At 47.6% G+C, this 13,074-nt stretch overlaps 1 protein-coding gene across 1 annotated transcript in view; it reads right to left on the bottom strand.

Annotated features, from left to right (window-relative positions):
• Positions 1–13,074, bottom strand: part of LOC131286575 (uncharacterized) — a 103,626-nt gene that overhangs the window by 65,590 nt on the left and 24,962 nt on the right. Inside the window, exon 10 of the mRNA XM_058315546.1 lies at positions 5,274–5,321. Coding sequence (XP_058171529.1) covers positions 5,274–5,321 — 48 coding nt within the window. The remainder of the gene's footprint in view (positions 1–5,273; positions 5,322–13,074) is intronic.

The raw sequence follows: 13,074 nt of genomic DNA, 5'->3' as shown, positions 1-13,074 counted from the left end.
CTTCGGCGCGTTCGAGGTTTTCCATTCGCTTCGACCTCGGTACGGCTTCGGAACGTTTGTTGGGGTGTGTGTGTGTGCCTCAATCGGTGCACCAACCATCGGGAGGCAAACACACAAAAGCATCCTTACGAGGACGAGCATTCCCTTCGAGACGAGCCCACCTTTTGACCCCCACCCTCCCACAATGTCCCTTCTTCCGATAAGCCTCCATTGTAGAGGAGTTCCTTCCATCCTTCGTTCCATTACGCCATACTGCTGGAATGGGTGGGGGAGGATGGTGGATCTATTGTTTGCACATGCCAATGGAAATTCTATCTGGAGACATAAATCATCAGCTTCTTCGACAGCGCTCCGAGGTTTTGCGAGCGGGCAAATGTTGATTCCCATCCGGGCGTACCATTTTTGCGTAAATTCACCTTCGGAAAATGTGCCCCTTTCCCACCCTCTGTTCCGTACGTGTAATCCCCACCCCCCCCCCCCTTCCCTCACGGGTGGAGGATATTTTCATCGACACGGAGCACGTAAAAGGTGCTCCGGCATACATTGAGCCCGCTGTCACGGCAGCTCCGCAGCAACAAAACGTATCATATTTGAGTGTCCTCGTCACGTGAAAGGTGCTTCATTGCGTTTTGTTTGTGGTGTTTGGTGGTATCCCCCTTCCCCCTCCTTTGCCCTGCTCGTCTTTCAACGTTCGGGGAACCATTACGGACGGGGCGATGTTACTTACCAAGTCTTACACGACGAGTCGTGCGCCGACCGGTACGGGACAATGGTGAAAAGCGATATGGGTATGACACTTGACGCTTTGAAGCGGAGAGCGCTCTAGCACTCCGTCTAAGATAGACCCGTGAAGCTGAAGGATGAAGCGCCAGATAGACATCGTTCCATACCGGGACGCACATTGGTTTTATGTGAGGCGATGGTGAAACTATCTTTCTTCCCCGTGGTTTTGATTACGCCCTGCGAAGTTACTCGTTGTCTTTCATCAATGTTGGATGGTGGATGTGAGTGTTTTACGGCACAATTAAAATGTCTTATGGAACCCCATTCAAATGGGGCAGAAGCGATCGAGCGCTAGTGTTTTCCACATGACAAAGCAGACAAGACTTTACATTAATCCACACGAAATCGATGAATATTTAAAGATTTCTTCAAGGTTTGTTAACGTCTTGTTGTATAGTTTGGGCGCACATAAAGTCATTTTGATTGAAGGGATAAGAGTTACACACCGTTTAGCATTGATTACTATTCCTCTCCTATTTCCTTGTCCTATAGGTCGGTGTTTTCACGACATTGAATGTTTTTTATTTTTTATGTGGCACGACATCCCCTAGTGGGACAAGGCCTCTCTCCGAAGAGAGTTTGTGTGACCGAAAGACGGTATATTATAGATCGGTGGTCAGCCGTTCGTAATACCGGAGGGTGCCAGACTCGAGATTCGATCCCACACCTGTGGCGTGGTGTTTCCTCGCGCTACCGCTGCGCCATGGGCACCCCCCATTGAATGATTACATTATTTAAATTGGAGTGCAAAATTGGAGATATGGCTACGAATTCGGAACGAAGCGGTGTCTTTCTCCATATGTGAAGCACAAATCTTACTTGCAGAAACACACAACAAACATATCACATCGTAGAAGCATTGTTTTCTAGTTCCTTAAATCTTTAAAATTGATAAACCATCTTTGCAGTTGTATAACCTAACTCTCTCTACAATAAAATTTATTAAATCATCTCCGAACAAGTATTTGCGAAGTAGAAATCAAATTAGCTTTCCCTCCTCTCTTCAGCCTAAGACAAAGGGACCGTCAACTGTTTGAACTTATCCATTGCGAGCCTCGGCATGAGTTTTGCATAGCCTCAAGGTACCATTTGTGATTTTGATTCCAATTAGGATTGTGGCAAAGCGTTCCTAACGCAGCTAGGAAAATTCCATGGAATTAAATTTGATAAAGGTAAGCAGATGTCAGAAAAAGGCGCTCTCCTTACAGGGGCAGACGTTTCGCCCATCAGCACAATAATTATCCACATCGAGGACGATGTGCTTGTGGACCTGTTCAGCGATAGAAAAAAAGAGGGTACTAGCAAATAGTGGATTTATGGTAAATAATTTTTCTGCGTTGTTTAAATTATCATCTACGAGGTAAGGAAGGTAAGTTGTCCAACGAAACATTATTCCACTCGCTCGAAAGATCAACTTCTCCAACGTTGGAGCCAACGATGAAATTAATCGACTCGACAGCACAAAACACAACTCACGGCTGCAAATGGAATTGCTGAAAGGTCCGTCGTCGGAGGGAAAACTGGAAAGAATTATATCCACCACCGTCCCGGACGCAGTGCTCATCCGAGAAGTATCTTCATGTTGCTGTCTGTAATTTACTGTGACTGTTGCAAATGGAAGTGAAAGAAAAAATGCCAACCAAAACCCCGGTCAGACTTTGTTCGTTGGCAAAATGAAGAACAAATGCCGCTTGCGTGTTGGTACTCGGGGGAAAGCTCTACCCGCTTACTACCTCTCGGACGCACTCACCCAGAAGTGTGCCGGCACACGGCTGGATGCAACTGACAACTGGACCGGACCCGGTTCCAGTGGCAATCAAAAGACGAGCCCGCCGTTCACGGTATGAACGATTTGAAAGAAGTACTCCGAAAAAGAAACCCAATATGGCTGGGTTTGGATTGTAGTTTTCGGGCATTCCTTGCAGGGCCAGCGGGTATTTTCGGTGTGTTTCTGTATTTCCCATTTGCCAGTGCGTGGTTGAGTAGTAAGAATTCTTTTTTTTTTCGCCCGAGAAAAGTGGTTGTTTTTCCAACAGCCAACTACTGCCGGAACGGAAGGAAAATCGCCAAAAAGAATCGCTACTACCTTTTCGCTACCAAGAGTGGTCTGTCGCAAACGACACATTTGTGGTCCCCGGTGTGGAGTAGTAGTTTTTGCCGTGCGCGCGCTTTTTCTTCAGTGGAGAGGAAATCCTTTTTTTCTTTTTGGATTTTTCTTTCCCGACTCACACGCTTTCCGTAGCTGACGGTTTTCGAGGCGAGTGGCTCAAAGCATCTGCAAAAGGGAAGCACCACACATTCGCACGTTTGGGAAAAAAGCGGGAAAATAAGAAGAAGAAGAAGAAGAAAAAAACTACCCAACCTGAAGGAAAACCACCGTTTCCGTGCAGGGTCACCGCAGGGCCGGCCATTTCCCACCGCAGCAAGGCCAATTATCGCAACCGGATTTCGGGGTTGTTGTTTCGTGTACGAGTGGCCCCCTTCTCTTTGGCCTTCGTCCATCCTTTCTCTGCCGCCGGTTCCGTGCGGTTTGGACCGTGTCTGAACCCCCTTCTGGGTTCCTCTGTACCGAATGGGATAGAAAAAAAAATAGGGAGTTCCGGACCGTGGTCAACGCCACATCGTTTCAGTTCTTTTCGCCTTCCGAACACCAGGGAGGAATGCCACCTTTTTCGCCCGGCCCAGCCTGCGTGAAGGTTATTTCTCCGGTTCCATTCTCACGGGATCCTCATCGGCCTGGAACGGAGCTGGCACACCTAGCGGCCACCAGAACCAGAAATCGCTTCGGCCCTTTGGCACCGTTTGTTTCGAACAGCCGACTATTGCTCAAAACGATTCCAGCCCGGGTGTGTTGTGTGTATGCTTGCGTTTTGTTGTTTGGCTCCGGGGTTCTGGTCCAGGAGCAGCTTCCAAATAACTTGCAAAAAAGATGAATCCGGCCTCGCCTCCGGGCACTCCAGAAGAAGGCTTCCCAAAAACGAGGTCAAAGGCACTGGCTGGCTTTTCGGGTTTATGGTTTTCGGAGCAAAAGTTTCCCACAGGAAACATTCCCGGGGTTTTCTCGGCTGAGGTTTTCGACCCTCGCTTCCTCCCTTTCTATTTTCTCTCCCCCCTTCTCTCTCTCTCTCTCTCTCTCTGCGGCTCACTTGTGTGAATGTGTGGATGGCATACGAGAATGATTTTTATTTCCACTCCTCGAAAAGTAATGCGAACATTTTTGCTGAACCGGAAGAAATGTGTCCCGTTCACTTGTGGCACTTGTGAGGTGTAGGAAAAGAAAACCCCACCTCCCGCCAGCCCCTAGTTTCCTGCGAACTGTGTTGGGGCCGCTTTTTTCAAATCCACTCTCCGCATGGAAACCGGATGGATGGATTGGTTTCGGTCCGGGGCGCATACGGTAAACTTACGCCCGCCAGAGGCCTAAAGCGGAGGGATTTCATCGATAATCCGGTGGGGTGCTTTGGCCCCGTCGCGGAGGTCAAACGGAAAAGCCTGGGATCACCGGGGATTGTTGAATGCGTCCGCGATGAAGTTTTGCTGGAGCGAAAGTGAACTGCAACATTTTTCATTACTTTTCACTCCCGGGGGTGGGGGGGGGGGGGGCATGTGAGGAGGGACGGTGCGGGATGGAGGTGGTTGAGCTTGTACCTTCCTTTTCTTGCTTTCCATCTTTTCTTCGGGGATTGACTCAATGCGAACAAATCCCCTGCATGTAAGGTACAAAAAAAAAGGCAAAGTAAAACTGCAGGAAAAATCGATCGTCAAGTTACTCGGAAAACGCCCGACGCTATCGGACCGATCGAGGGCATCCTCGTGCCTGCAGTGCACGGGAAAAATGTGCTGGATTAAGGAACCGCCGAGATTCTTTCTCGTGCATGCGGATGAGATGACAAATCACGGTCCACCAGCTGAGACCAGCCCGGCGTTCGTGGCGCAAGGGCCGTAAATGTGACAGGGATCAAGTAAATCTCTCCGGGTCGTACAATCCGGACGGCTTCGGGAGGCGGTGGAAGCGGGGAGGGTGATTTTTCTTGGAGACGGAGAGAGGACGACCCGTCGAGAGTCATCCGAGTTGGGCGCTAGCTTAGATTGGCAGCTTAGGATAGGGAAGTTTTCCATCGGAGGCCACGCGTCGATGGGATTTGCGATTGAAAGCGTCGGATTAGTCGCACACCGAAATAACTCCACCTTCCGGCGGACCACTGGTTTTGAGACAAGTGACAAGCAGTCCCCGGGACGAGCTTCGGACGAACGGAATCGAACCGACTGACACTGGTTTTCGATCGATTGTTTGTCGCTGAATGTATCTTCATTCCAAGGCCACCGACTTTGCTGAGCTCAGGGTGATTGTTGTTCAAAGGTTTTCCCCCCGAAAATCCCGCTCCAGCGAACGACCCGAGGAACGGATGGAAAAAAAACCCTTGTGCGGAAATGAATCCCGGAAAAACGGCCGTGAGTTCGCGTCGCGCCCCAAACGTTCGTCCATTTACCTGACTCGTGCGATTGTTGCGAGTTTCCACGCAGCCGGTGGAGCTTACCTGTGCGGAGAAAAACGGGAAAAAGAGAAGAAACGAAACGGCGTCAGCTATTGTGAAAATATGTATCGAAAATTAAGACTGTTGAAGAATGATTTTTCATTGATTGGATTGAGTTTGTGTGGGCGCATTGGTGGTGTTTCGCATTTTCTTTTTTTTTTTTTGCTGTGTTTCATTTCCATTTTCCACCCTGGGCCAGCGACACCGTTTTCCATTTTCGGCAGCGCTGCTCTGATGGAGATAAAATTTGAATGTTATTATGCCATAGGCGATCACACCGGCCTTCGTCGAATTTTCGTCGGGCCAGGTTTGGAGCCAGGAAGGTGCTGATTGTGTTTTTCCATTTTCACCCTGTTGCCTTGCCGTGGGGCAAAACCGGTCGCGCTAGGAAAGGCTGACCTTTAAAGGGATTGGTTTGTATTTGACTTCAGCCCCCTTCGGCGTGCTGGGTGTTGCAGGATTATCTTTGGAACTCTATAAAAATCGGTTCCAAAATCGAAGTCCCAGATAGGAATTTTCGTAGAAGTGGGCTTGTTTTCATTCCGAAAAAAACGGACTCATCGTATTTTAATGTTATTTATCCAGGGTTAAGATTAAAATCGAAGAGTATTGGAAAAGCGTCAAATTCACAAAAAATTGGAGGTCAGCGAACTAAATCAATTTGTTGTTAGTTTCCAATTTGTCTGCAAACATGATTTTAGGCTTTGCCCGCAAATGTTGCGCGCTCATCGGCGAGAATTCAATTACGGGGAAACATTTCAACTGACCTGAAGAAGAAAAACGGACCAAACACGTGAACAAGCGTGACATCGAGAGAAAGTAATACCCGCACGCCCAATTCTTTCCGTTGCGAGGGAGAAAAAATCGATGGGGGGTGAGGATAATTTTATCGATTAACTAACTCCCGAGGAAAACCGGTGATCGGTGGGGGGAAATCCAACTCCCTTGCGGGAAATTTTGCCTCCGACCGGTTATCCAAAGCGAAGGAATGGGCGATTGATTTGTCCTTCGGTGTAGTTCAAACCCGTGTCCATCGTTCGGGTGCGGTTTGGTGGAAAAAAAAAACCGTGGTCGGTGTTTTTGTTTCATATTTTTCCGGTGTTTGCTACACCACTTTCCACCCCTCACCGGGCGAGCGGGGAAACATAATCAATACGAACGGCAAACGATGATGCCGACGATGTTGATGATCACGCCAATCGAGTGAAACGGCAGGGAAAGGGTGAGCCATGTGTTCCTTCCGAGCTTTGCTCCCTCGAGAGACACAGACCAACATGCGAGTCGATAGCCGGTCCGGACACGGCTTTTCCCGACCACAACTGCCTCCCGATGGCATTGGGGGAAATAGACATATCTACTCAAAGCCCCCACGGCGAAGGGATGAGACAGGGCGGAGGGCAGGAGTGGAACAACAACATAGAAAACCTAACCAACATGTGGAAAAATCGCCCACACTAGTCACGCACGATGAAGCTGAAATGTGAGAGCTTCCCAATTTTCCCGTCCCGTGTTGTTGTTCGACCGTGGAGGTTGTTTTTCTTTTCCCCACGTTTATCTGCGGCCGCGCCGAGTCCGGCTTTCCCCCGAAAGAAAAGGGAAAAACACAACCAGCCCACCCTTAGGACGAAGACTTTCTATCGCCGGAAAACTTCCACCGAGAGTGACGACAAAGTTTGAAAATTGAAATTCATAACCTCGTCACCGGGTTCGGATCGCTGAAAGGGTTTTTTTTTGTTTTTCCACTTCGCCCCTTTCCACTTGTCGCTCTCTCCCTCTGCCTTTGTTTCTAGTGCATCTTCACCGTGTTTTTTTCGGGCTACCTGTACACCGGACAGGCTAGCCTGTCCTTGTACGTCCATGTACGATACAGTTTCCATCAACCGGCTTGATATGGCGGCCAATTTCCGAATCAATATTTAATCAGGTTTTCACTCAACCCCCCCACAACTCCCCCAATCGATAGATCCATACGTAGAAGAGATTGGAAAATGGAAAACTGTCACCGAAACTAACACTGTTTGCACGGGTAGCGCTCATTTTCACGGGGCGGAGGGGTTCTCGTTTGCCGACGGGAATTGGAAACATGATCAATTACATTCGCGCGAAGGGAGGGAAAAAATACCAAAACCCACGGGCCTGCCCCTGGAAAAGGGTAGAATGTTGCACGACCGGTCCCGACCGGGCGGTTGGAGTTGGGCGGGGAAAAGCACACGCGGCTAATGTGTATCATTATCGAACCGTTCGGAAAGGGATTTTTCTTGCCTTGCATCAAAGTAACCGTAGCGGGCGGAAACGGACACCCGGGCAACACAAACCACCCAGCCATACACACATGCTCTGATTTCCGGCGATTTCGGGCGAATCGTTTTCCCGGCCAGCGTAGACATGATGTAGAACATACAATAATCACATTACTTCATCAAACATGAAACACCGGGCAAAAGCGCGACTACCAACGGTATAGAGGACCGTTCCCTCTATTAAACACACCCTGCCCGGTAGTTTGGAAATGGGTATGGGAATTTAATTTCCCGACCTGGGCCCGTGTGGATGACGTGTCGGAGGGTTTTGTGCGCCGTAATTACTATCGCACGGGATTTGTTCGCAACACGGAGCATTGATTACAAAATTGTAATGTAATTGAATGCCTTACAAACGGGGTAACACGTGTAAATTGTAGTTTTGGAAGGAACCCGCGGAGGGTTGTTCAATCGGAATTCCCAGGGGAAAGCATGGTTGGTAACATTTAAATTATAAAGTATTCTCCGGGTAAAAACTGAATGGAACCATATTGAAACAATAATACTGTTATTAAACTACAATATTAATTATTGCATTATGTGTGATCGGATTATGTTTTTGGTGATGAATAAATATGGCTTATTATTTCTGAAGACAGAAGCCTGTTTTTCCAACCTTGCCAGCCCCGTCTTTCCTGGTGCTTTGATAAATCAATTCCTACCGTACGATGACGCTGCGAATTCCAATCATGTGTACGTTAATATATTTATTTATCAACTATCCACGCGCAACTTTTTTTTCAAACCCAATCGGTCGGTACGATATGACGAAAACGAATGGGAAACCACACGGAAAGGCGCCCGAGGAAACTGCTTTTGCTGTCCTGGGTTGCGCCGTACTTTTTGTGCCACTTTTCCACGGAACTGGAAAGTCATTCTCGTTTCCCGGTTCGTGTGGGTTGGGATGAAAGTTATTAAATCACTACCTCTCCGAAGGGGGGCAGAAAAAAAACAGGGAAAACGATGAGATAGTCCCATCACAAAGGGACATTGTTTTGCCGTGTATTGTTTTGTTTTTCGTCTCACAAAATTCGGCGGATGTTTTTGCTGATTTATTTATGTGAACATTGTGATTTTTCCTCGCAATTTACGTCCCTCCTATTCGTCTAGCATACACGAACGAAAAAGTGAGGTTATCAAGGGACGCGAGCGAAGCAAATTACCGAACACAATCACACGCGCACAGGCAAGATTCCAATGGAGGGCAGTGACTAGTTGATTCTCCTGCTGAAAAACACATGGCGACAGCCAAACACGAAGCGTCGATGCTTTCAAAAGTGGCCTTGGCCAGAGGTTGTCAAATATTCTCTCAATTGAATTGAAATATTGTATATCAATGTTTTGCCATTTCTTATTTTGGTTAGCCTTTGAAATTGACTGAGAATATGATATAGAAACAAAAGTAATGGGACTGAAAATCCTCCCAAAAGTGGAATATTCTTATTAATTTGAGTTTTGTTTCCATTCAAAAATGTTATTCTTTACTGATAGCTTGAAGTATGATAACAGATTTTTTTTTTCTTCGAACAATTTGGAATAAACTTTAAAACTAATGCCAAAGGCATTCCGTTTGCCAACCCCTGGACCGGGTTTTAGAAGTTCGTATGCTGAACTTTTATTCAATCCCCCCGCAGCTCCAACTTTAACTGTGAAGGAAAAATCGCGAAAACCCCCGATCAAAAATTGATTTATGATCTCATCTTTGATCACTACGGCCGGACGGACGGTGGCCATCTAGGAAACAGAACTAGACAAACAGAGGGGATGCCTGTGGGTTTGTTTTCCTCCATCGAATTTCCTAGTGTTTTCCCGGTAGCAAAAACTTCTTCAACTGGTGTTGTTTTGATTTTATTGATTTAGGAGCTTTTAGCTTCACATACTTCGGACCATTCTCCGGCGGACACTCGGAAGCATAACATACAAGCAACGTTGGAAAAATTGGAAATTGGCCCGATGGATGGAACCTTCACGGCGACAGTAAAAAACCTTTCCATCCGCTGACAACTTGTCTATCGAACGAAATAAGCGGATGGTGGACGTGGAAGAAAAAAGTCTACCAATATTCTTAAGGTTCTTGAAAATAAAACAGAAACGCTCGGTAGATAACGATGCGCGACGTGTTACTATTTGTTTGTTACCCTACCGATCCGATAACCCCTCCCGTTTATAGTGCGGTGTACAATTTCTTTTATGTGTGCCATTGTGTCAGTAACGATCGGGAGGGTAAAAAGGAGGTAAAGTCGCGAAAAGCATCCACCACCACCACCACCACCGAAGGACATTCCCGGGCACAGAAATAGTGCTATCGGTGCGGTATTATTTATTGAGCCCGTCAAGTCGTTTGTTTTATGCCGTCGGAGGCGGGCGCTGGCGTGCGCACAGTTGGCAATCGTAAATTGTTGCTGGCAGCCCTCGGGGTGGCCGCGCGCAAAGATGCAGGAAACCCCCCCCAGAAGGCGGAGAAACTATTTGAATGTTACGGCAATTCTTAGCCAGCGATGCTCGTCTGGCTGAAGCTGATCGATAAAATGGACGTGGACGTGCACAAATGGAACAGTTCCACGGAATCAGAGCGGAAGTGGGGGAGATCATAAAAAATAACCATGTTGTTCAATGAAAACTATCCTGGGAGAGGGTAGGAAAATTTGTCGGCGAGAAACATGCGTGTTTTGTTTGCTCAAACCGCTTTTATGAATTGATCATCCGCGGACAAACACAGCTAATGGAATGGCGTTATAGAAAGAATGCAAACATATTGGACTGGATATCGAGTGATTGTTTAAATTAAAATGAAGTAAACACTTTATTAATTCATTAGCGGGAAAATAAAACATCAAACAATAGCGCGGGATGACAAGTAAATAAATTGATGTAATTCATCAATTATTGATTCCCTTTTATGTTTGATGAAAATTCTAAAAAACACTGCTGAACAAACTAAATTGTACACTACCTTCAATTGTACGATCGAACACACCGTGTATGTGTACTCATCAAACATGAAAAGCGTTGTTGATTCGGGCACGATAAGTGCGTGGCGCGCATTTTATCTTCGCAGGCGGTTTGTTGTCCCAGCCCTTCATTGTGAATGTTTCTTTTTTTTGCAAAACAAAACCCGCACGCAAACGATGGCGATGCAACACGCAACCACGTTGGCCACGTGTATGCCTCGGTAATCGATCGGAAAAGAAAAGTGAAAAAAATCGTTTCGCAAAAAGAAATACACGCGCGGCAGGACGTGCCCGAAGCTGGAGGGCATTTTCGCAGAAAAAACTCAACTTCACGTGACATGTACGTGACAGTTTGGGGTGGAACAACAGATGGGCGCAGGGAGAATACACACCGAGTGGACAGGAGGACGACAAACGGTGGCGTTGGCGAGCGGAAGGTAGCGAAAGTATTCGTCCACAAAATCGTAAACAACCGATGACACGTTCTCGGTCGCGGTTTCTTTTATCGTTCGGCCGTCGTTTTCCACTTTCTCCATTTTGTGTTTTCTCCACCGCTCGTGACTTCCGTTCTCGGTGGTAACAGGAAATGGAATCTCGCTACCCGCTTTCGAAGCCTCGAAGGGGGCAATTGTCTCGTCGCACAATGTGTTCAATGCAAACATCTCTCCGCCCGTCCGGATAACCGATAACGATAACCGAGTGGAAGCGAGTGAGTTCGATCGTAAAGGCAGAACCGAAACATCGATGCCCTAAATCGGGGAGGAGGGCGAGCAAACAGAAACTCTTTCGGCAACTCGGAGCTCATTTGAGTTTTCCCCAACCCATCCCCCAAACCGGAAACCGAACCACCCATTCTGTCAAATCCACTCAAAGGGTGGGCGGGTTTTTTGGGGAAATTTCACTTTGCTTCTGCATCGGCTCGATTTGAGCGATCGAGCTGACAGCTGGATTGTCCCGGCGGAGGGCTTGAGGGGACGGAGAGAAGTTGACGTTGACGGCGGAAGCGGATGGTTGGATGCTTCCATCAGTTCCGATACAAAGTTCCAAAGGCGAGACGCCCGGTTCGATATTAGCGGGAAAGTAATATCCTTTATCCTTTATCCACACGAAACCTTCCTCCCTCAAAACCGAGTGCCAAGTTTTTCCGAGCACCTTACTTTCCACGACCAAGAGGAGGATCAGAAAAGCTGTTTCGCGACGTTGGTCGCAAGGGAAAGCGAAAGGAAAATGGACGCAAAACGAAGGTGCACAATGCGCGCTGGAGGAGGAAGGATGGTAAAATTTTAATCTCCTTTCTAATTCATTGAACAATTTCCAATTTCACGGGTATTATAAAACTTCCCGCCATCTTCCGGCCACTTGTCCCCGTTTGTAGTCTTCGGATCCGGGCCAAAGGCACCGGTAGACAATACACACATTTGGCCCAAAAAGGAAGACGCAGGAGAAGACGACGAAGAAGAAAAAAAGGCTGCCTCCCCGAAAGCAAACCAAGCAACGAGCCGTTAAATCTATCGGGTTTCATCGCCCGTTTTCCACCGGCTGTGTTGTCGTGTGCTCCGTTGTTGTTGGCTAAAAATATGACCCAACCCGAAATGGGGTACGAACCCATCGACGGAAACCGATACTCGGCACGTTTGGAAAAAGGCTCCCTCCGTGCCCACCTTCCCGCCAACTTCCCGGGAGTCCGGTTTGCCGAATGGCTTCGGTGGATTATGAGTATGCCGCTTCCCCCCGTCCCGCCAGCGTCCGGAGGGTTTTAAGCCTGGGCGGCTAAACGCAAAATGTTTGAAAAGTCTCGTAAATTGAGGACGCAATTTTCGCACACTAACCATAATGGCTCGTCGGTGGTTAGGTGCGTCGGTTGTGTGCGGATGAGGGTGTACCGATTTTCATATTGGGGAGCATTTATTTTAGCCCGAAACCGGCTTCCGAGGGACCGGGTGGGGCGGAAGATGTGTTGTTGCACGCCGAGAGGAAGCCATCGATTGTGGGGTTAAGCGACAGCAAAGCGGCAGACTTGAATCCATGAAGGTGATGAAGGTTTCCCTCCGGTGGCTTTTCGTTCGCCAGCGTAAACATCTTCAAGATGGCCTCGTTTTGCAATGGCATCGCAACGAAGCCACCGAATGACCATGATTTGTGGCAAACGACTCGTTACAGACAGGAGCTCTGTGGGGAGATGGCACTGAACGTATATAAAGGAGCCCGTATTGGGTCATTTGTTATTTTATGTTCAAGGTTTTGTGCTGCCATTGGGCTTGCTTTCTACGATGCAAAATGATTGGTGAATCCCCAGCTATTCGGTATTATTTATTTTAAACTTTTATCTCCCTAAACGATGTACGTTTAGAAAGGAAGTTCAAAACAAACAGAATCAGTCAACACTATAAATATTGACATTCAATCGCAAACACTTCAGTCCGCTTGCAAACGATCGGAAAATAGCCCTAAAACCCTATCGGGGTCACATTGTTTAATTGTTTCCAATCAATCGCCTCGGGAGCT

The sequence above is a fragment of the Anopheles ziemanni genome, chromosome 3 (assembly GCF_943734765.1).
Source record: "Anopheles ziemanni chromosome 3, idAnoZiCoDA_A2_x.2, whole genome shotgun sequence".
Classification (NCBI taxonomy): domain Eukaryota; kingdom Metazoa; phylum Arthropoda; class Insecta; order Diptera; family Culicidae; genus Anopheles; species Anopheles ziemanni.
This window is presented reverse-complemented; position numbering and strand designations above follow the sequence as displayed.